This window comes from Sceloporus undulatus, chromosome 1, assembly GCF_019175285.1.
Source record: "Sceloporus undulatus isolate JIND9_A2432 ecotype Alabama chromosome 1, SceUnd_v1.1, whole genome shotgun sequence".
NCBI lineage: Eukaryota > Metazoa > Chordata > Lepidosauria > Squamata > Phrynosomatidae > Sceloporus > Sceloporus undulatus.
In genome coordinates, this window is record NC_056522.1 from 339,175,143 (window position 1) to 339,195,414 (window position 20,272).

The 20,272-nt window shown below is 44.0% G+C and overlaps 2 protein-coding genes and 1 non-coding gene across 7 annotated transcripts in view; 1 reads left to right on the forward strand and 2 right to left on the reverse strand.

The window, feature by feature from the left end:
* Positions 1-253: 253 nt before the first annotated feature.
* On the reverse strand, positions 254-418 carry LOC121920051. The gene has a single exon (XR_006101629.1). It is a non-coding gene; the product is annotated as a U1 spliceosomal RNA (small nuclear RNA).
* Positions 419-3,508: 3,090 nt separating this feature from the next.
* On the reverse strand, positions 3,509-18,291 carry PROX2 (prospero homeobox 2). Of its 3 annotated transcripts, none has more exons than XM_042440161.1 (5): positions 18,022-18,291; positions 12,993-14,545; positions 10,309-10,416; positions 6,216-6,341; positions 3,509-5,579 (listed from the first exon to the last, which is right to left on the reverse strand). In XM_042440161.1, the coding sequence occupies exons 2-5, from the start codon at positions 14,433-14,435 to the stop codon at positions 5,400-5,402; spliced, it is 1,857 nt and encodes a 618-aa protein (XP_042296095.1). In that variant the 5' UTR covers positions 14,436-14,545; positions 18,022-18,291; the 3' UTR covers positions 3,509-5,399. The 3 variants fall into 3 exon arrangements, with proteins under 3 accessions (XP_042296095.1, XP_042296075.1, XP_042296084.1); XM_042440141.1 differs by having other exon boundaries at positions 6,216-6,410; XM_042440150.1 differs by lacking the exon at positions 18,022-18,291 and adding an exon at positions 15,551-15,647 and having other exon boundaries at positions 6,216-6,410.
* A 1,582-nt stretch (positions 18,292-19,873) lies between these two features.
* Positions 19,874-20,272, forward strand: part of DLST (dihydrolipoamide S-succinyltransferase) — a 35,203-nt gene continuing 34,804 nt past the window's right edge. For 2 of the 3 annotated variants that reach the window (XM_042451069.1, XM_042451060.1), the window contains exon 1: positions 19,875-20,027. Coding sequence is in view for 1 of the 3 variants with exons in the window: in XM_042451077.1 (XP_042307011.1) it covers positions 19,950-20,027 (78 nt within the window). In the remaining 2 variants the exon portion in view is untranslated. Of the gene's footprint in view, positions 20,028-20,272 lie in introns of all 3 variants that reach the window. The other variant, XM_042451077.1, reaches the window with a different exon arrangement.

The window sequence follows — 20,272 nt, forward strand, 5'->3', positions numbered from 1 at the left end:
CCTATGCTATACAGTGCTGCTATTCCACTTTAACTGGTTCCTGTTGCATTCTGGAATTTGCAGTTTAAGGGAGGAGGAGGCATTTAGAATTCTCAGCCAGAGAGCACTTAGGCCTCAATGAACTACAAGTCCCAGAATGCAAGAGAAGGCAGCCAGAGCATCCATAGTAGAGCAGCAGAACTAGAGCAGAAAGGTGTTCCATACCCCCCCCCCCAAAATACAGTATCCACATCTAATTTTCCAACCAGAAAGCCAGGGGAAAGCACGCACACAGTCACTCTCCTACCACAAATCCTGCAGCCAAGTTTCCCTCCTGTGGGGAAATCACAGAGATCAGCCTTCCCAGAGTGCAATGGGAAAGCTTTGCCTTGGGAGAACCTCCTATTTGATCAAGATATCTCCCCTGCCAGTTAAGCACGAGCAACAGGCTGCCAAGCCCCAGACCCCACCTGCGCCCACTACACTCTAAGCCACGGTGGGCACCGACTACATCCTGCTACCCCTTCCTTGCCCCTCTGGAGAAAAGACCCCAACCTCCCATAACCGTGGAATGAGGGTTACCTTCCCCCGCCGACCTCAAGTTCCTGGGGAGCCCCCTTTCTGTCCTCCCACAATGCCCTGCGGCGACTCATCTGCATAAAAGGGCTGTCCCACCTTCTCATTGGCTGCTTCTCACTTCCTCCGCCCACTCTCTCTCAGAGGGAGGCTGACCTAAAATGGCGGTCATTTTTTCTCTCAGACTCAGGCAGTGGTGCACTTTAAGGGATTGTGGACTTCAGCGCCCAGAATCCCAGGCTATTGGCCAACATGGCTGAGGCTTCTGGGAAATGAAGTCCCATAATTTCTTAAAGGGTACAGTTTGGAGACTACTGAGCGGCCTGTTCTCCCTCACACCCTCACTGATCTCCAAGAAAACACACTCCACGGTTTCTCCACAGACTACAGTGGTCCCCAAACTAAGCCCTTTCAGAGATTTGGACTTCAGCTCCCAGAAGCCTCAGCCAGCTGGCCAAAAGTGTGGGATTCTGGGAGCTGAAGTCCAAAATCCCTTAAAGAGCAGTTTGGGGACCACTGCTCCAGAACATAATCTTTCAGTCTCTTCTGCCTCCTTAGCTGGAGCATATATTTGGGTGATGGGTATAGAAAGCCAGTGTGGTGTACTGGTTTCACTGATTGACTAGGACACTGTGGACCAGCGTTCGAATCCTGGCACGACCATTGAAACCCACTTGGCCTTGGGCAAGGCACACTCTCTCAGCCTCAGGGGAAGGCAAAGGCAAACCTGCTCTGCACAAATCTTGTTGAGACCACCCCTCATAGGTCCGCTTTAGGGTCACTATAATTCAGAAACACTTGAAAGCACAAGAAGAAGATAGATTTCCCCTTCTTTTTATGCCAGCAAAATGCTGGGTTGGGGACATCTGTGGCATGTGGTGGCCGTTACCCTAACCAGGCGTTCAAAGGAGCGGGGGGCATCTGTTTTGGCCCCCTCTTGAAGCCTTGGTTGATCTCTGGGATGGGGAAGTGACCACGGCAGTCCCATCTCACAGAGTGACGCTAAACCCTGGTTTTCTAAGGAGCTGGCAGCAATGAAATGAGTGGTACAGAGACTAGAGCAACAGTGGCAGAAAACTCAGTGTGGGTCTAGCCAAAAACAGGCTAAAATCTATTTGAAGACCCATGGTGGAGCAATCAGCAAAAAAGTCTTTTTTGTCTAACGTAACTGCATTGTCACAGAACTGTTCAGTGGAGCTGCCTTTGAGTGGTTAGGGATCTATTACAATTATCTGACCCAAATAAGAATTTAAAGCACTCAACTGGACACTAGGAAGAATTTGTCCACCACTCACAGATAAAATTATTCTCAGATTTGCTCAGAGTTGGACACCAGAGTTGATACAGGTCTGGCGGATGGAATCTTGACCCCTGTACTTCCAGTGTTGATGGATATTTTTCAGTTTGTGCAGCCCAAGGATGTGGACAGGATCCTTAGAAAGGTTAATTGCCTTGCTATGTATATTAGAGCCTTGCTCTTCCTAGCGTATTGGTAGGATCCCAATGCCTGAAGAACGCTGTCAAATGGCCTCTTTTGGGGGAAAAAACTTACCTGGAACCCACTGCACTGGATGATTACAGGCCAGTCTCCAACAACCCATTTTTGGGGAAGGTATTGCAACATATGGTGGCTTCTCAACTCCAGAGGTTTCTTGATGAGACATGTTATCCATTTCAGTTAATTTTCAGGCCTGAGGCAATTTTGGTCACCCTGTTTGATGACCTACTCCAGGAACTGGACAGGGTATGTGTGTCCCTGCTGGTTCTTCTGCACCTCTGGATGGCTTTCAGTACCACTGATCATGGTTTCTTTTGAGGTGTCTCACTGGGTAGGGGCTTGGAGGTAATGTTCTATAGTGGCTTTGTACTTTCCTGGAGGGGCATTCTCAAAGGGTGGTGCTGGGGAATTCCTGTTTGCTTCCTTGGCCAGAACCTCAGGGTTCAGTCTTGTCCCCTGTGTTAACATCTACATGAAATGACTGGGAGAGGTTGTCTCGGGTTTTGAGGTCAGATGTCACCAGTATGCTGACGATTCCCAGCTGTATTACACCTTTTCATCTACTTCCAAGGAAGCTGATCCTGTGCTAAACCAGTGCCTGACAGCTGTTACAGACTGGATGAGGTGAATAAATTGAAGCTTAGTCCAGACAAGACAGATGTGCTCCTGGTGAATCAAAAGACATCTCTTGGAATTGGGATTCAGCCTGTGTTAGACGGGGATACACTTCCCTGCAGGCTTGCAATTTGGGAGTACCCCTGGATTCATCCATCTTTCAGTAGTGGTCCATCTTTCAGCAGTGACCAGGAGTACATTGAGTACATCTAGAAATCTCGAGGTCCACCAGGGCAACTCAATGGTCAACATCAGCCAGAACGTGACCATAGAATCACAATGGAGGACCTAAAAATGCCAGGAGAAGGGTCTGCTCCAGGAATCTCTAGGTTCTCCAGTATCATCTGTATGGTCCCCTTCCAGCAGAATCACACTGAAGGACCTAGAAACTCCTAGAGATAACATATCAATTAAATCTGTGAATAATCAAATCCGTAAAAGTTAACACTGCAGTTATGGAGGGCCAGCTGCACACAGAGTGAACTGGCTAAACTTTACTAACTGCCTGGGTAGACCCATAACCAAAAAGTAGCAATCTGTAACTATAAGATTAAGAAGAAAGGTCAAGTAAACTGTTTTGCATTTCTTTTTATTTCTCCCTAACTTCATTACAATTCAGATTATCTCATGTCTTTGTCTAGTAAACCTTGCTTATGACATGATAAAGTGCACGTACGGGGTTGGATCCAGAACCTTCTCCACTGAGAGGAACATCCACTCAGCAGAGTTCACCCTGCCAGTGACAGAAAATGAGGGAAAATAAACATTACATATATATATATATATATATATATATATATATATATTCTAGAAAATTCCCTTAGAACTCCAGTGGGTGAGGCTATGAAGAATTGAAAAGTGACCGGGGGGGGGGTGAATCAACAAAGATTTGGCTAACAAAATCCCTTGTCTAGATCATATACCTCCCTCCCAACATTTCACAGACGAAAACTGGGACACATGTAGCCAACCACATCAGAGTGTGGTCATTATGGCAAAACTAAGGAAGAACACACAAGTTTGGAGAGTATACTGGGAAGGACAGGATTCCCACCTTCTCCTCCCTGCAGAGTTAATTGAGTACAAATTACTTTTGCTATTTGTTCTCTGTTTGTAGTACTTGAAGTAAACTGAGGACAGGAGGAGAAATAAACAGAGACATTTTAAAAGCAGGTGAAAAAGAAGAATGTCAGAGGATTAGTCAGAACTGTCCCTGCCAAGTTGGGACAGTTGCAGTGTATGAAATTAGAAACTGTATTCAGTGTCCTTCCCTCTGCTTGAGACAGATTCTGGATCTAACTCACTGTGCATACAATTTGAGGACCAAATACCCTGAAGGCACCAGATCTTGTATGATCTTAAAAGTTAAGTGGTTTCAGCTCTGGTTATTACTTGGATGGGAGTGTGCCAATGAATACCAGGTGCTGTAGGCTATATTTCAGAGGAAGGAATTGTCACAGCCATCTTACCTAAGAAAACTATGAAGTTTAAGGGGATCGCATAAGTTTGCAGGTGACGTGAAGGCGCACACTGGCACATACACACACACACACACACACACACAATGCAATTTAAGAAGCCTGAACTAAGGTAAATTAGCTACTTCTAAATCTTGAGACCAAAATAGAACACCAAACCATTTTTCCTTGTAAGGGATAGACTTAGATGTTTCAGTGGGCTCAGAGGGCACCGACAGCAAGTCTTGGAAAAGTGGAGGAAGTGTGCTCAAAGATTCTCCCTCAGACATGGCAACACACCCAAAGTCCTGTCTGGTTGTAAACTTATAAAAAAGCATTTAAGAAGAAGCTACATTCAAATTAAAAGCATTCCAAAATTACTTAAGGGTTGCAGCTTTGCATATGTTTAACCACAACTAAGTTCCACAACATACCCTATACATAGGAATAGCCATGCATATGTACAATGAGGCAGCAGGTCGCTCACATTTTTTCTGGAATTGCACATTCAACACTTTGGAACTGAAATTGTTTACAGATCCTTATTTACAGCTTCACTGTTTTGTTTCTGAAGCTTACACAAAGCAAAAGTAGAGCTGGGCTTCAAAAGCTTATTTTTTCACATGTAGGACCCAGGAAGCTGACCCTCTTTTACAATGACATTAATTTTCCATGGGTATGTGATTATGCCTAGTGTGCTCCAGAGTGATTCGAATTAAAAACATTGGGTGAAATTCAGCACTGCATTACACATGCCAAAATTCCACTGAAATAAGTCAAACAGACAGTGCTAGGAAATATTTGTTCAATTGAGTGAAACTTATTCTCAAGAAAATATGCAGCTTTATGCCTAATGGTATACTTAATTCCACTGCTCTCTCTGAGACTTGGCCATACCAGACTTTTTCTAGAACAAGAAACTGCAAGGCCACAGTTTAGCTTAGCTCAACAGGTCCAGCTATATAAATGAATGAAGGAGAATTTGGACTGTTTGATATCAGCAATATAGTGGCCACTAAGAGGCAGCAGAGAGAAAATATGAGGTCCCTGCCACTGCCCAGAAACGGCATTGTGGATTTTACTCCATAAAATATTAGGAATATTGATGGCACTAGGTTCTTTCTCCGAATTCAAGTTTCCCCATATTACACTGGATCGTGGTCAGGAAATAGGTATGCAGCAGATGCTTCACCTTGATTCTGACCATTCTTGTCACACAGGACTGTGCTATGTCACAGTTGCATGCCAGGCATTGTGATAATAGCGCATTAACCTTAGATTAATTCCTTGGGGCAACTGGAAGATTTAAATGCATTTGGGATCTCACTATCCAGTTTAGAAATTATTTTGTAAATTGATTTTTTCCAGGAAGGGTCTGAGTCCTTTCCTTCCCTGACTGCATTAAAGAACTCCTGAAGGGTCAGACTGGCAACATCCAGGAAAGCATGAGGAACCTGCCAAGAAAGAGAATAAGGAAGTTAGGGGTATGACTATACCATTGCTCCACTTGGCATCTGCATGTAGGGGTGGATCTTCACAGGACAGAAACAGGATACTGAAGCACCTGAGAGTCTATCTATACCCCAGAGAGTAGAACTACAGTACTTACTGTTTACCTTAAGCAACCTGCTCTTTTGGTTGGTCTAAGTTGTTAAAATGTTTTAAGACAGACACTGGATGGTTCCTCCCACAATACATTTGAAAGTACTAATGCTTATATGACAGGATTATACCAGCACAAGCCACTAACAAAATTCCAGCCAATTAACCTATTCAATTGGGGCTTAAAGTTTGGCAACAACACACATAAAGGTCTGAAATGTGGTTTAAGATGCTGCTGTGGAACAACCCCCTCCATCATTCACATACACTTGGAGTATGTCATATCACCATATTACAGACACAAACGTGTTACTCTGGTGCGAATAGACTCTGATGCCTTTTCTTTCCACAGAGTTCTTTTTAATTCTAGCGTCCTGAAATAACAAGGCACACTTTATGTCACAGAGAGCTGTTCTAAAATAGAGGCCATATTCTCAGAATAAGGCACATCCCCTAAAATGAGAAACACTTGCTAAGGGTAGGCTCACCTCAAAATCATTCCCTTTGTTGTAGTGCACGTTGAGGATCCGGAAGAGGTCTGAATCTCTGGTCACAATGAGGTTATTGGGATCAGTGACACCTTCCAAGAGGGCTTGCCTGGCAAACCTTTCCATCTGGATGTAATAAAATTCACGGAAGTTGCTAAACCACTTGATAAGCTGAGAAGTGATACAGCGGGAGAACTGTGGAAACAGCATGTAATGAAGTGTTATAGGGTACAGGTCTAGGGATTTTGTTGGTGTACCGGCCACCCCGTGCGCTAACAGACTCCCTTAACGAGCTGACACAGTTGGTCTCGGAGCTGATATTGGAAACACCCAGGCTACTTGTCCTGGGTGATTTCAACATTCCCTTCGCGGCCAACTATATTCCATCCGGTGCGGCTCGGGAATTCATGGATACCATGACTTCCATGGGCCTGTCTCAACTGGTCTCGGGTCCGACGCATTCTGCGGGTAATACACTCAATATGGTTTTTTGTATAGACATGGAAAATCCGTGGGTGAAAATATCTAATATTTCCCCCTTGTCATGGACGGATCACTTCCTGGTGGAGGCAAAGATCAAGGCTTCTACCCAGATCCCTCCCGGGGGTGGCGGACCTATTCGAATGGTCCACCCTCGAAGGCTGATGGAACCCAAAAGGTTCCAAGAAGCCCTAGAGGGGTATATGGTTGGAAATGACGGCGATTCTGTTGATGCCCTGACTGGTATCTGGGATACCGGTCTTTCCAGGGCTATACACAGTATCGCTCCCAAGCGCCCTCTCAGGCCTGCTTCCAAACGAAAGCCCTGGTATACGGAAGACCTCCGGGCACGGAAGCGGGTCCTGCGACGGCTAGAGCATCGCTGGCGGAAACACCTACGCTTAGCCGACAAGACTCTCCTAGACCACCTTTTGGAGGACTACGGAGAGGCGATGTGGGCAGCTAAGAATCGTTCTATGGTGCCCGTATCGCGTCCACAGAGTCGCGTCCAGCAGAGTTGTTCAGGGTTGTGAGGGAGCTAACTCAGCTCCCTCCTGCCCCGAACCAGATCCTTGAACCTTCAAAGGCCTGCTGTGACCAATTTAACAACTTCTTCGCGATAAAACCTCTCGGATAAGCGAAGGTCTTGAAGCCAGCATTAGAGCAGAACCTAGAGCAGAGGTATCCAGAGCTTCCGTGGACTCAGTTATACTGGATCAGTTTGAGTCTGTTAGTACCGAGGATGTGGACAGGATCCTTCGGAGTGTTAGGAAGACAACATGCTCTCTCGATCCCTGTCCCTCATGGCTAGCGGCACAGGGGGGGCCGGTTGTGACTTCATTGTTACACCGGATTATTAATACATCCTTGAGGGATGGGCAATTTCCATCTAATTTGAAATTGGCCATAGTAAAACCTTTGTTAAAAAAGCCCTCCCTTGACCCCCTGTTGCATAACAATTATCGGCCAATCTCGCTATTGCCATTTTTGGGGAAGGTGATCGAGAGGGCAGTTGCTCTCCAGCTTCAATCGATCCTGGATGAAACGGATTATCTAGACCCATTTCAAACCGGCTTTCGGGCGGGTTACGGGGTTGAGACTGCCATGGTCGCCTCGGTCGATGATCTCCGTCTGGGCATTGACAGGGGTAGCATGTCCCTGTTGGTGCTCTTGAACATCTCAGCGGCTTTCGATACCATAGACCATGGTATCCTTCTGGAGCGCCTGGCGGAGGTGGGAATCGGGGGCACTGCGCTTCAGTGGTTCCGGTCCTACCTCTCTGGGAATTTCCAGATGGTGCAGCTGGGAGACATGTGCTCCGATAAGAGGGCCCTTACATCTGGGGTCCCTCAAGGAGCCATTCTGTCTCCCATGCTTTTTAACATTTTCATGAAACCGCTGGGAGAGATCATCCAGAGACATGGGGCACGGGGTTATCAGTACGCTGATGACACCCAAATAGTCTTCTCTACGCCTCCGACTGATGCAGTGACCAGGGATGGCATCTCTCCTCTCGTGGCCTGTCTGGAGTCAGTAATGGGCTGGATGAGGGAAAATAGACTCAGCCTCAATCCAGAGAAAACGGAAGTACTTGTGATAGGTTCTCCTGGTCCAGGGATGGCGGTAATTCCACCTATCCTGAACGGGGTCACGCTTCCCGTGAAGGACTCTGTACGCAGCTTGGGGGTGCTCCTTGACTCGTCACTCCACCTTACATCTCAAGTGGACGCGACAGTCAGGAACACCTGTTATCAGCTTCGGCGAATACGCCAGCTGCGTCCCTACCTGGGCCAGAGGGACCTTGAAACTGTTGTACATGCTCTGGTAACCTCTCGCTTGGATTTCTGCAATGCGCTCTACATGGGGCAACCCTTGTACCATACCCGGAAGCTGCAATTAGTGCAGAATATGGCAGCCCGACTGGTCACTAACACATCTAGGGCCAGTCACATAACACCAGTGCTTAAAGAGTTGCACTGGCTGCCTATTCGCTTCCGGGCACAATACAAGGTGTTGGTCGTTACCTATAAAGCCCTAAATGGCTTGGGCCCAGGGTATCTGATGGACCGCCTCTCCCCATATAATCCGCCCTGCACCCTCAGATCATCTGGGCAGCAACTTTTAAGAGTTCCGCCGGCTAGGCTAGCTTCTACCTCTAGGAGGGCCTTCACGATCTCCGCCCCCAGCCTCTGGAACTCGCTGCCCACAGAGCTCCGCGCAGCCACCTCCCTACCCCAATTCAAGAAGGGGTTGAAAACCTACTTATTTGAGCAGGCTTACCCCTGAATATTCCCGCCCCCCCAGAATGTTTACTCACCTCCCCCCTATCTCTGCCAGTACAATAGACTGGCATGAGTTTGTAATGTTTTAATATGTCTAGGTTTTTATTGTGATATGGTTTTTATATATTGTAACAGTTTTGGTGTCTATTGTACTGTATAATCTTGTTGTACACCGCCCTGATTTGAACAAGGGCGGTATAAAAATAAAACTTTTATTTATATTATTTATTATTTATTACATTCTCCCCCAATTTAACTGTCTGAGAAGGAAAATTGGAACAACATGAACTCTGAAGCCAAATGAATCCTGATGTTAGGACTCCACCAGATTTCACTGTACCAGCTGAGTGCGCACAGCTTTATTCCTCCTCTCACCTTCGTCTCATAGGAAGGCAAGGGAGGAGTCAATTGGCTGAGCTGCAGCCTTGATAATGTGGCCCCAGTCATTCTCATGGTTCTTGGGTAAGTCACACTCTCTCAGCTTCAGAGCATGGCAATGGCAAACCCCCTCTGAAGAAACTTGCACCAACCCCCCCCCCCCCAAAAAAAACATGATTGGGTCACCTCAGGGTCACCAGAAGTCAGAAATAATTTGAAGGCACACAACATCAACAGCAACAAACCTCTGATGAGGTGAATTCCAATCCCCAAAACATCATGCCACAATAAATTTGTTTTTAAATTAAAAGTTTAAGGTGTCAAAACACAGGAAAAGGTGGCTGCTCTGCAGACTGTCACCAGGGGTCACTAACATTCCATCAACTGTCCCTTAAGATTTCTGGTGTTAACGTCCTTCATGCAAGAAGTGCGGGGTTTTTGAGTCCTAATTTGAATCTTTGCAATTAAACCCCACATCTGATTAAATGCAGATAGCTATGGCTTCATCATCAGCCAGTTTTTTTCCTCTTCCCCCACCCAACTTTGTTTTCCCAAGCTAGCCTAATAGAGTTCTGCAGAACTGGAATTCTTGAACACTCGTATGACCTTTTGGCTGGCCTACGTAAAGGCCTTGCTCTAATAACAATAGTGGGTGGTGTCTGATGGCCAGCATGTTTGTGTATGTTTGATTCAACCCAAACAAGAGAGTATTAATCCTTGTTAGTGCTGATTATTATGTTTATTTTGATTATTTATATCCCACTTTTCTCCATCAGAGATGGAATCAAGGTATCACACACACACACACATTAATTTAACACATCTGATCTAAATAATAGACTGGGCTGATACTAACATGATAAGCACAAGTAGTACAGCGTAAACCTGTTTTCTTTACTACACACTGACATGCACATATGCTGATATGATTCTATGAAGCAGAAAAATTTTACCTGGACATCTAGGAAGTAGGCTTTCAGCAGAGATGATGTAGGGTACCGAGAGAAGAAGAACATCAACTTAGCCTTTTTCAAATGGCCAGGTGTCAAAGCTTCCTGAATGTAATCTAGAGTCAAGGGAAAATCACTTGCCTTTCCTGTAGCCAACTTAAACTAGATTAGCACAAGATCCTATGTTGTTGATAGGGTTTCCAGCTTGGATACAAGGCAGGGATCCTGTAACTTTCATCCTTAACAGATAAAATTTCATTAAGCAGACTAAGGGCATCTGTCCTCTTCTTCATCTTGCTCTCCACCTGGGAGGAAAGAACCATGCTGTGAAGGGATGGCTGCGGCTGAAAGTCCAGACTCGGAGGGTGAGAAAGGACAACCACATTTTCATCCTGCTGTGGTACTTCATACTGCTCCATGAACTTCTTGTTAAGGTTTAAAGTTACAAGACCCTCATCCCATATTCATGCTAGAAAACCTAACTGCCAAATATAGCTCCTGGGCCTTTCTTTTGCTATGCAAGGTTGTCATAAGGGCAGGACTTTGGGGGTCAACATCTAGGGACCCAAGGGGCAAAAGCTGTCTAGTAATCCTCTCCAGGAATAACACTATTCATTAGTACCATCTGTTCTTCTTTCCTTTAAAATCATTATTGTTCTATAAAGAAATTGCACAGAATGCTACATCTGAGTAGTTTTGGCTCTTTCCATCACAGCTTTGCAAAAATGGAAGAAGCTGCACTTTGCAGAATTTACCATTCTGTGTAGCTCTTAAAGGTGCAGTTTTTCTGTCAAGGTCACAACATGACAGTCTTTGGTATGGGGAAGCATCTTGTTCCGCTTCATTCAGTAATTCAGTATGTCACTGTCTTAACTGTCTTAAATCAGGGTGACATGTAATGACATAATAATAATAATAATAATAATAATAATAATAATAATAATAAATTTTATATATATCTCCCGTTTTCCCCTTCGGATCGATTTATTTAAATACCTTTGCAAAGAACAGTCTTCCTAACTCTACTGTTACACAGTTCTATGGGATAAACATTCCTATATGTCTTATCCAGAACTCATGAAGAAATGTACACTTTATTCAGAAGATAAATTGGCACAGTATAGGTTGTGTCTGTCTATCTTCAATTGTCAGCATATAGCAACCCCATGAATTTCATGGTATTTTTCTTAGGCAACAAATACTCGGCTGTGGTTTTGCCACAGTTCCTTCCTCTGAAATATACCCTACAGCACTTGGTATTTGTTGGTGGACTCCCACCTAAATACTAACCAGGGCGGACCCTGCTTAGCTTCCTAGATCAGGTGGCATTTGGTACCTTTAGGGTATTTAGGTCCTGTACAGCATAGGTTGCTTGCTTATTAACTGCAATGAGGAGAATCAGTAAGGGCCCTTGACACTACACAATTATAACACTATGATTCCATTGTAACTGCTATAGCACTAGCCTATGGAATCCTGGGATTTGCAGTTTGGTGAATTCTCTGGTTGAGAATTCGAAATATTCCTAAATTTAAAATTCCAGAATTCCATAGGATGTTGCCATGGCAGCTGATGTGGAATCATAGCAGTATGCATGTGTAGTGTAAAAGAGACTTCAGATACTAGAAACCAAAAGTCCAGACACATATTCATTGTAATTTAAAACAGAATTAAGCATCACCTTCCAAAGCAAGTAATGAAAGTGCTAGTGGTTACTTGTGTGAGATAAAAGGTGACTGGGATAAGATCATCTGGCTCAGGGAAGGGGAGAGCTTGGAAATGTTACTGTTTTGGGACTGTAACTCACAATGGCCATGTTGACTGCGGGATTCTGGGAGTTATAGTCCCACTAGCTTTCTCAAACTCTGGGAAGAGTACTTAACCTTATCCCACCTACTCCTTCCCTACTGCAATGCCATCACTCTCATTTCCCTTCCACGTTGCCCCTTATAGTTGTGGAACAGCAAAGGTCAGAAAGAGGCAAGACATCTACCTACTCATTCTACCCCTGCCCAACACTTCCCCATTACAAATTGTTTTTTTTCAAAGCAGCATTGGGGTTTTTTTAATTGTTGTCAAAATGACCACTGAGGTTTTGCTACACATTTATAGTCAATGTTTAATTCAGAATCTCTAACTAATGGTGACATTAGTATTTTATCTTGCCTGTTAACATGACAGAGGCCCATTGCTGAACTACAGTTTGCACCATTCTTTACCATTGGCCAGGTTGGGAAGGACCAATGTTGGAGGCCAAAATATTTGGAAAGCCAAATTTTCCCTACACTCACTGTATGAGAAGTCAGCACAGAATAACCATACATGGTTGAGGATCTAAATCAGGAATGGACCATTTCTGCCTCTCTGGGTGTTGTTGGACTATAGCCACCATCATTCCTCATCACTGGCTACATTGACTAGGACCAGGAATTGCTTCAGTTCAAAAATCCTGGAGGGCCACAAGTTTTTCACCCCTACTCTAAATGCTTAATATATAGGAGGGCCTCTAAAGGAGGGTGACCTAGGGCAAATCACATCCTCTCAGCCTTAGAGGAAGGCAGTGGCAAATCCCCTCTGGAGAAATTTGCCAAGAAACCGCCATGATAGGTTCACCTTAGAGTAGCCATAAGTCAGAAATGACTTGAAGGCACACAACAACAACTACTACTATTACCACTAAAGGATATATGTTTTGAAGGGAAGTACACGCCATCCATCAGAGCACACATTTCAGCCAACCCTGCCTTTGGAGCTGAAAGAGAGGCCAGTGTTTCTATTTCCAGAGATTTACAAGATGTTGGATATTGTTGCTGTCTCATGACAGATGACTTCAGTTTGATTGGTTGCTGTGGCTCTCGGAAAGAGGCCATTGTTGGAGTTGGACTGCCCCAATGGCCATCTGAACCACACACTAGCATTTGACTAAGAAAGCCATTTTCTTGGACTTCAGAGGAGGCCATGGTTAAGGGGTAATTCCCATGTAGCACTTGGCAGGATTTTCTTTCAGGTTTTGAGTACATGGAAGAAGTAGGAAAGACAGGAGATTTCCCTCTGATTGTGGATGCTGAACCTTCATTAGAAGAGATATTTGAAAGCCATTTCCAGGATAGATTTTCTCTAGGACCTATACATTCTCTTCCAGTAGAAGATACTCTCTCTGGGGAGCCAGTGGACAACTGGGACTGGAGGCTTGGCGATTTAGACAAAACCTTTTTCAAAACAGAGTCCACAGCCTGTGTCACCCCCTGTAATAACTCCTGTTTTAATATATCTGAAAGTGTTCTTTCTTCTGAAGTTGGAATATGTGAATCCATTTCCCCTGACAATTCAGGGCCTCTCATCACAGGGATATTTCTTTGGAAATTATCTCTTTGTTGGTCATTTATGACAGCACAATTACTGTTATCCAGACTTTGTCCAAATGTTTCCTTCAGTGTGTCCATTGTTCTCCTCATGTTCTCTTGAATCAGACTCGAAATATGGAGATCACAAGGCTGGAAGAACCTTTCTTGAAGTTGCTTCAGCTGATGTTGCAAAACGTGGAGTTGTTTTTTCAGCTGGTAGTATTCTTCTGACTGGATGCTGTTTCCACCTGGGCCTCCGAAAGAGGTCTGCCTTGGCTGCTGAAGAGGTTTCTGCTTTCTCTTATTATCTCGGTAGCCTTTCTTTGCTTCATCAGCATGGCACTGTTCTTTCCCTAAAGTACAAGGCCCTCTTGGGTTTGGCATGATGTTCATTCCCTGTATAATATTTTCAACCCTAGCTCTCTTAGCTTGTAAGTGATCATGATGGAACTGACTAGAGTCACTCAAGACATAAGTAGGTAATGGTGCCAAGGATGAGGTTTCCCTAGAAGAGGCACCATTCCTGTCGCTTTGCAACAGCAGTTCAGTTTTCTGTGAAGAGGGAAGAAGACATTTTGGATCCAACTCACAGTTAGCTTCTGGATGCCTAAGGAGGTATGATATTATGGCTGCATAGTAAGAGGCAGAAGAAAATAAATTGTCTCTTTCAACACAAAGCTCTCCTTTCTGTTCATCTATATATCCAGAACTGGGGTTATAATTACATAGGTTGGAGAGAGTGTTTTCATTCATGTCTTTTTCGTCTTTGAGATTATGAATTGGCATCCAACATAACAGTAGGATTTATTTAGGTAATAAGATTGGTATTTGGCCACAATCCATGATTTTGAGACCAGAAATGCAGGGGTGTTTTATACTTCTGATAGGTAAGAAATCTAGAGCAGCAGAGAAAAAAAGTTTTAAAATAATTAGCCAAATTATTAGCCTTCACTTTTCAAGAAAACAACTCTTTCTGTTCAAATATAACCATTTATCTAGAGGCGGGGGGGGGGGGGGAACTCTGGTATCCAGAAGTCACAAAAATATAGCATTGGAAAGGTGACATTTTACAATTGACTTCAAGGTTTTACATTATAATTTCAAACAATTATAATCCACTCTTCAGAAAGGAGAAATTTAGAACATACCAATCTGACACCCTTAATGCTGGATTTCATGGTGGTTGTAACCTCCAGAGAATTACACATTGGGAAAAGCTGCTTCTATTGGTCTTACAGATCAATAAGTCAAAATTGTTCCTGTCTGCCCCCAGGCTTAATTAATATCTAATGGGACATGACAGCTAAGGAAAACAATAAAACTTTAACACCAGACAAATATATATGTGTATGTATGTATGTATGGGGGGAGGGGGAGAGAAACAGTGGCTGCATTTTATGGAATCCTGCATTTTTCAAGTCTTGTGAAGTGTTCGAGTGCTCTGTCAAATAATAAATGCCCCTCCATAAACTGCAAATCCTAGGATTTGATTGGATAGAATCATGGCAATTCAAGTAAAATCATAGTGGCTTAGCCATATTGTGGAAGCAACACACTTCTTAATCTATATAGTTTTTATAAAGAGTTATAGTGCAGTTTGACATTTTTGGTTTTGTTAGTGTAGCCAGCTGGGAAAGAAGTAAATTCAAAGAATAGCAAGGACAAAAAAGAATTAGTATTCTCCTCATTAGTCAATCCAGTACATTCTATTGAGAAAGGAGTCTGAAAAGAACAGGTTCTGCTACTTCACATAACTGATCTGTGCTCTCCTCACAAAAGCCTTTAATATGCTATTGCCCTGCACAGTTCATAAAATTTAAAAAGTGGTCCAAATATTGTTGTTTTACATTTGTTACCTCCCTGTTTTCAAAATTTTCATTTTTCAATTTTTATTTTCTTACCACAGAAAATCCACTACGGAAGGAAGGAGAACAAGCATGCAATGCCTTTTGACTGGTAGAGGTAGAAGCCTTTTTAGAATCAACCAATGCTGAAATGTTCTTTAAAAAAAAAAAAAGAAAAAAGAATTGCCTAAGATTTAATCAAAACCCATCCTTTTTTCAAATCTCAGCATCCTATCCTTTTTTCAGCATGCATAGTGGGCAGTAGATTCCTTCCCTTTCTTCTTCCTAGGAGTTTATCAGACAAGGGGAATTGGAAGTATAATCCAATGGCAATCTGAACGCAATCTGGGATTTAACGTTATTGCGTGATAACCCACTACACACAAATTCAGGCAATGGGAAGTCAGTCTGAATGCAATCATGTGGTTTCACGTTATTGCGTGATAGACTGCCACACGCAAATTCAGGCAATGGCATGCTATTTCTAGGCAATGGGGAGCCAGTTCGAATTTAAGAGAAATTCCTCCCATTTGATAAACTCCCTAATATTATTTTGCCTGCTTTTTCACAGAGCGAGTTCTGCTGCAACAAACAAAAGTAGTCACTTCACGTGGTAGATTCTGAGCACCATCAGTAGTGTCAGAGCAAAAGACTAGCTCCTAGGAGTTTATCAAATGGGAAGAATTTCTCTTAAATTCGAATGAAAAGAAAGTGGGGCCAAAACGCATTCACTTAAAGTCACTAGTTTCGCGCAATTACGTGAATACGCATTGCATTCGAACTGGCGCCTTATTGCCCGGAAAAAGCATGCTATTGTCCGAATTTGCATGTGGCAGTCTATCACGCAATAACATGAAACCCCATGATTGCGTTCGGACTGACTTCCCATTGCCTGAATTTGTGTGTAGTGGGTTATCACACAATGACGTTAAACCCCATGATTGCATTCAGATTGCCATCGGATTATACTTCCAATTCCCCTTGTCTGATAAGCTCCCTAGTAGAAGCAGAGTAGAAGACTAGTGAAACTACTTTGTGGAAGTTCCATTAAAATGAATGGGACTTGATACAAGAGCACAGTAGTACTCTTTGTGGTTTCCACTCATCAATCAATCAGCCAATCATGTTCTAGTGTTATCTATTCATATGGTGTTTTATAAATACAGTTAAAGTTCCCTGGCTCAAGGGGTTTTACATAGTGCTTCAATACAGAGGACTCCAAGTGCTACCAATTGAAAGGATAGGGGGGAAAAGCTGGGTTTTGGACTATAGTACTACTACCAGGATGTCCCAGACAGCATGGTCATATGGTCCAAAAGCACACTCTTCAAAGCTGAATTTACAAATAAAAGGTGAGAACAACTATGTCTCCCATCAAATTCTGTTAATGTGGCTGGGTGATCCTAGGAGTTAAGCATCATCTGGAAGCACTTGCAAGAAATTAGACACAACAAAGGAATGGAAGGGGAAGAAGACATGAAAAGACAGGCAATTAATAAATGTCAATTTCAATTACACATACCTTAGCTTATTTATAATAAGATAGGCAGCTAGCATAAACTTCCATTTATAATATGTTTCACATTTTTTAGTAAAACCATAGTGGGTGGGGTTGCTGCGTTGGAGCTTCTACCTCTGGCACTAAAATTGGGGGGGGGGGCAGCCATTCAATATATTTCTCTCTTTAATCCTTACCTCCCCTAATTAAAATTCCCCATTTTCTTCAAACTTTAGTCTAAAGATTTGTCCACACCACTCACATCATCATTTTCTCAAAATTGTCCTCTTTCCAAAACTGAAAGTCTAAATTTTGAAATGTTGTTTTAGAGCATATTGTGTCTCTGCTAACAGAGACAGACTAATGTGAGTATGATGATAATAGGCTAGAACGGCAATGGCAGAAGGGATATTAAATTCATATTGCTAAGTCCATCGTCTTTGCACAACTTCTACAAGCAACTTTCCAAGAAGTATATATCCAGAGCGGTGGCCATGCAACAAAATAGAAAAATCCAAAAAACAGATTGTGGTGATACTTTTATTTGGCCAGTCAAAAAGCTGGAAATACATAACACAAGGTTTTAAAGTTCACAGCCTTATTTATCAGGTATCTTCTCCATAAAAGATAGCCCAGAAAAATATATCCACAGAATATGTGTACATGAATCATGCAGTCCCCAAATCCTCCAGAGCCATACATCAAATTGGTAGTCCCTAACTCTCTTAACCATCTGTTTACCCTAAGCAGCCTTAGACCCTTTATTAGGACAAAGGAAGGATAATAAATAAGACACTATCAAAATTATTGGAAGTACTTTTATGTAATTCCACATTGTAATTAGAAAGAATTTAAAAAGAGAATGGGCAATATTAGAAAACACAACAAACAAATAGGTATCTTTTACAAATTTGCTAGTTAATCATCAATAAATAGTTCCTCTCAGCACAAAATCTCCCTGCAGACGAATTATTCAGTACTGATAGTAAGGATTCTTCTTTGCTTGTGTTCAAGGAGAGAGAACACTCACCTTGGGTGCCATGGGTACGTAGACAAAGTGGTGCTACCATGTACTTTCAAAGCATGTGGAGTCTTCTGTTGAATTAGGAAAGAGGCCCTGGATCAGTGTTGCTGTCATTCAAGACCCCTTTAATGCCTGCACTACTGCCTCAGTCAGAGGGGGATGTGTGGGTGGCCAAAAGCAGCCAACCAGCTTGAGGAAGACCATGAATATGCAGACAGAGAGATGCAGAGGTCAAGTTCCCTTTAAATAAATTCCCCTTGGATAGTTCCAGAGCACAGGAAGTCTGAAACATCCAATAGGTCTGATATTTGAGTGAGGAAAGGAGGTACAGTATTTTATGTTTGTTTATTTAACTCTTGTCTAACTCCTGTTTAATTTTGCAGCTTTGAGAACAATATAAAAACTTTGCAGAGGAAGATATGGGATGAGTTTACACATCAAAACCAATCCATTCCCTTCTCAAACCACTTCTAAGTCTCCTTTGTGTCTAGTCTCACTGAAGTCATAGGGAGATCTTGCAGCACGTTTGAGACTAACATATTTCCAAGGAAGGTTGAAAGAGGAGGAAGATAGGAAGATAGTCTCAAAGGTACTGTACAAGATCTCTCTACATACTGATTCTACAGACTAACATGGCTATACCTTTGAGGTCAAGCACAGTACGTTCAAGTGCCTTCTGAATGTAATGTGGGCGATGCAATTTCATATCAGGATTGCACTGCCGGGAAACAGATCAAACAAATCGGGAGATTCTGTAGCATGGAGCCAGGGCAGTTAAAGTGGTGTCCAACTGCTTTAATTCTGCAGTGTGGTAGCAGCCTGTGAGCGCATTAAATGATGACATTTAATGCCAGTGTGGTGTAGTGGTTTGAGCATTGGACTCTATGACTCTGGACACCAAGAGTCCATCCACACTGCAGAAATAACCCACTTTGACTGCCATGGCTCAAGGGTGTGGGATGAGCTCTGGTGCTACAACAAACTACCACTCCCAGAATTCCATACCCCTAAACCAGTGGTCCTCAAACTGTGCTCTTTAAGGGATTTTGGACTTCAGCTCCCAGAATCCCAGACTATTGGCCATCATGGCTGAGGCTTCTGGGAGCTGAAGTCCAAAATCTCTTAAAGGGCACAGTTTGAGTACCACTGCCCTAAACTATGGCAGTTGAAGCGGTGTCAAACTGGGTTATTATTTCTGCAGTATGGATGCAGTCCAGGATTCAGGTCCCAGCTTGGACATGGCAAACTCCCCTCTGAATAACCCTTGCCAAGAAACCCCCATGACAGGTTCTCCTTCAGGTCGCCAGGAGTCATAAATGACTTGAAGGCACTCGCAGGGTGAACCAGCTGTCCTCCTTTTCCAGGACATCCTTCTGTCCAGAGGACTCCCAAATGCCTCCATTTTGAGCATGACTAAGAAGTATGAATTTCTATGAGGGTTTTTAGCTTTTATTGGGTCATGTCCTCCATTTATTTTTTTCTTGAAGGCCTTCCATTTTGCGGTGCCTCCTCGTCCTCCTTTGTGCTTAGGACGCCTGGGTCCAAAACACACTGCAGAAACAATCCAGTTTGAGGCCGCGATAACTGCCCTGGCTCAGTGCTGTTAGGGAATCTTGGGAATTGTAGTTTATTGTGGCACTAGAGTTCTCTGACAGACAGAGAAGGCTGTGTCTCACAAAACTACAGTTCCCAAAATTATGGTGCCATAAGAAACTACAACTCCCAGAATTCCCTGTTATTGAGCCAGGGCAGTTAAAGCGCTCTCAAAGTGGATTATTTCTGCAGTGTGTTTTGGACAACAACAGCCTCTCAGCCATCCAGACTTGGCCCGCCCCCCTTGAGCCCCAGTTGGTCTCTCCCAGCCCACTTCCGGCCTGCGCCGGGCCTGCTTCCGGTGCGCGCCTGGGGCTGCTCAACCTTCCTCCTCCTTCGCGATGCAGCTGCTGCTCTCTGTGGCTCGGGCTCGCTGCCTCCACCGGGTGCTGGGCCGGTCCCTCTGCGGCATTCGGCAGGTACTTCCCGGGGAAAGGAGGGCAAGGGAGGCAGGCAGAGGGCAGCGGACCAGGAAGGGCGAGGGACGGGCTCCAAGGGCAACGGGGAGACAAGGCAGGGCAGGGACACCCCCCGTTCCTTAGAGCCCCGGGGAAGGAGGAAGGGCACCCGCCTCCAGGTTGTGCTCCTTCCCGAGTGGACGGCGCACCCTCTTCCAGGGCGAGGCCCCTCTTGGGGTGGAGGAGGAGGAGGAGAGCTCGCCCGC

Excerpts from the sequence above, each read along its gene's own strand:
- PROX2 (XM_042440141.1), bottom strand. The coding sequence starts at position 14,435 with ATGCCAATTCATAATCTCAAAGACGAAAAAGACATGAATGAAAACACT. Across the intron at positions 6,411-10,308 it reads CCTACTTCCTAGATGTCCAG|TTCTCCCGCTGTATCACTTC; the intron begins GTAAAATTTTTC and ends CTGTTTCCACAG. Across the intron at positions 5,580-6,215 it reads ACAAAGGGAATGATTTTGAG|GTTCCTCATGCTTTCCTGGA; the intron begins GTGAGCCTACCC and ends CTTTCTTGGCAG.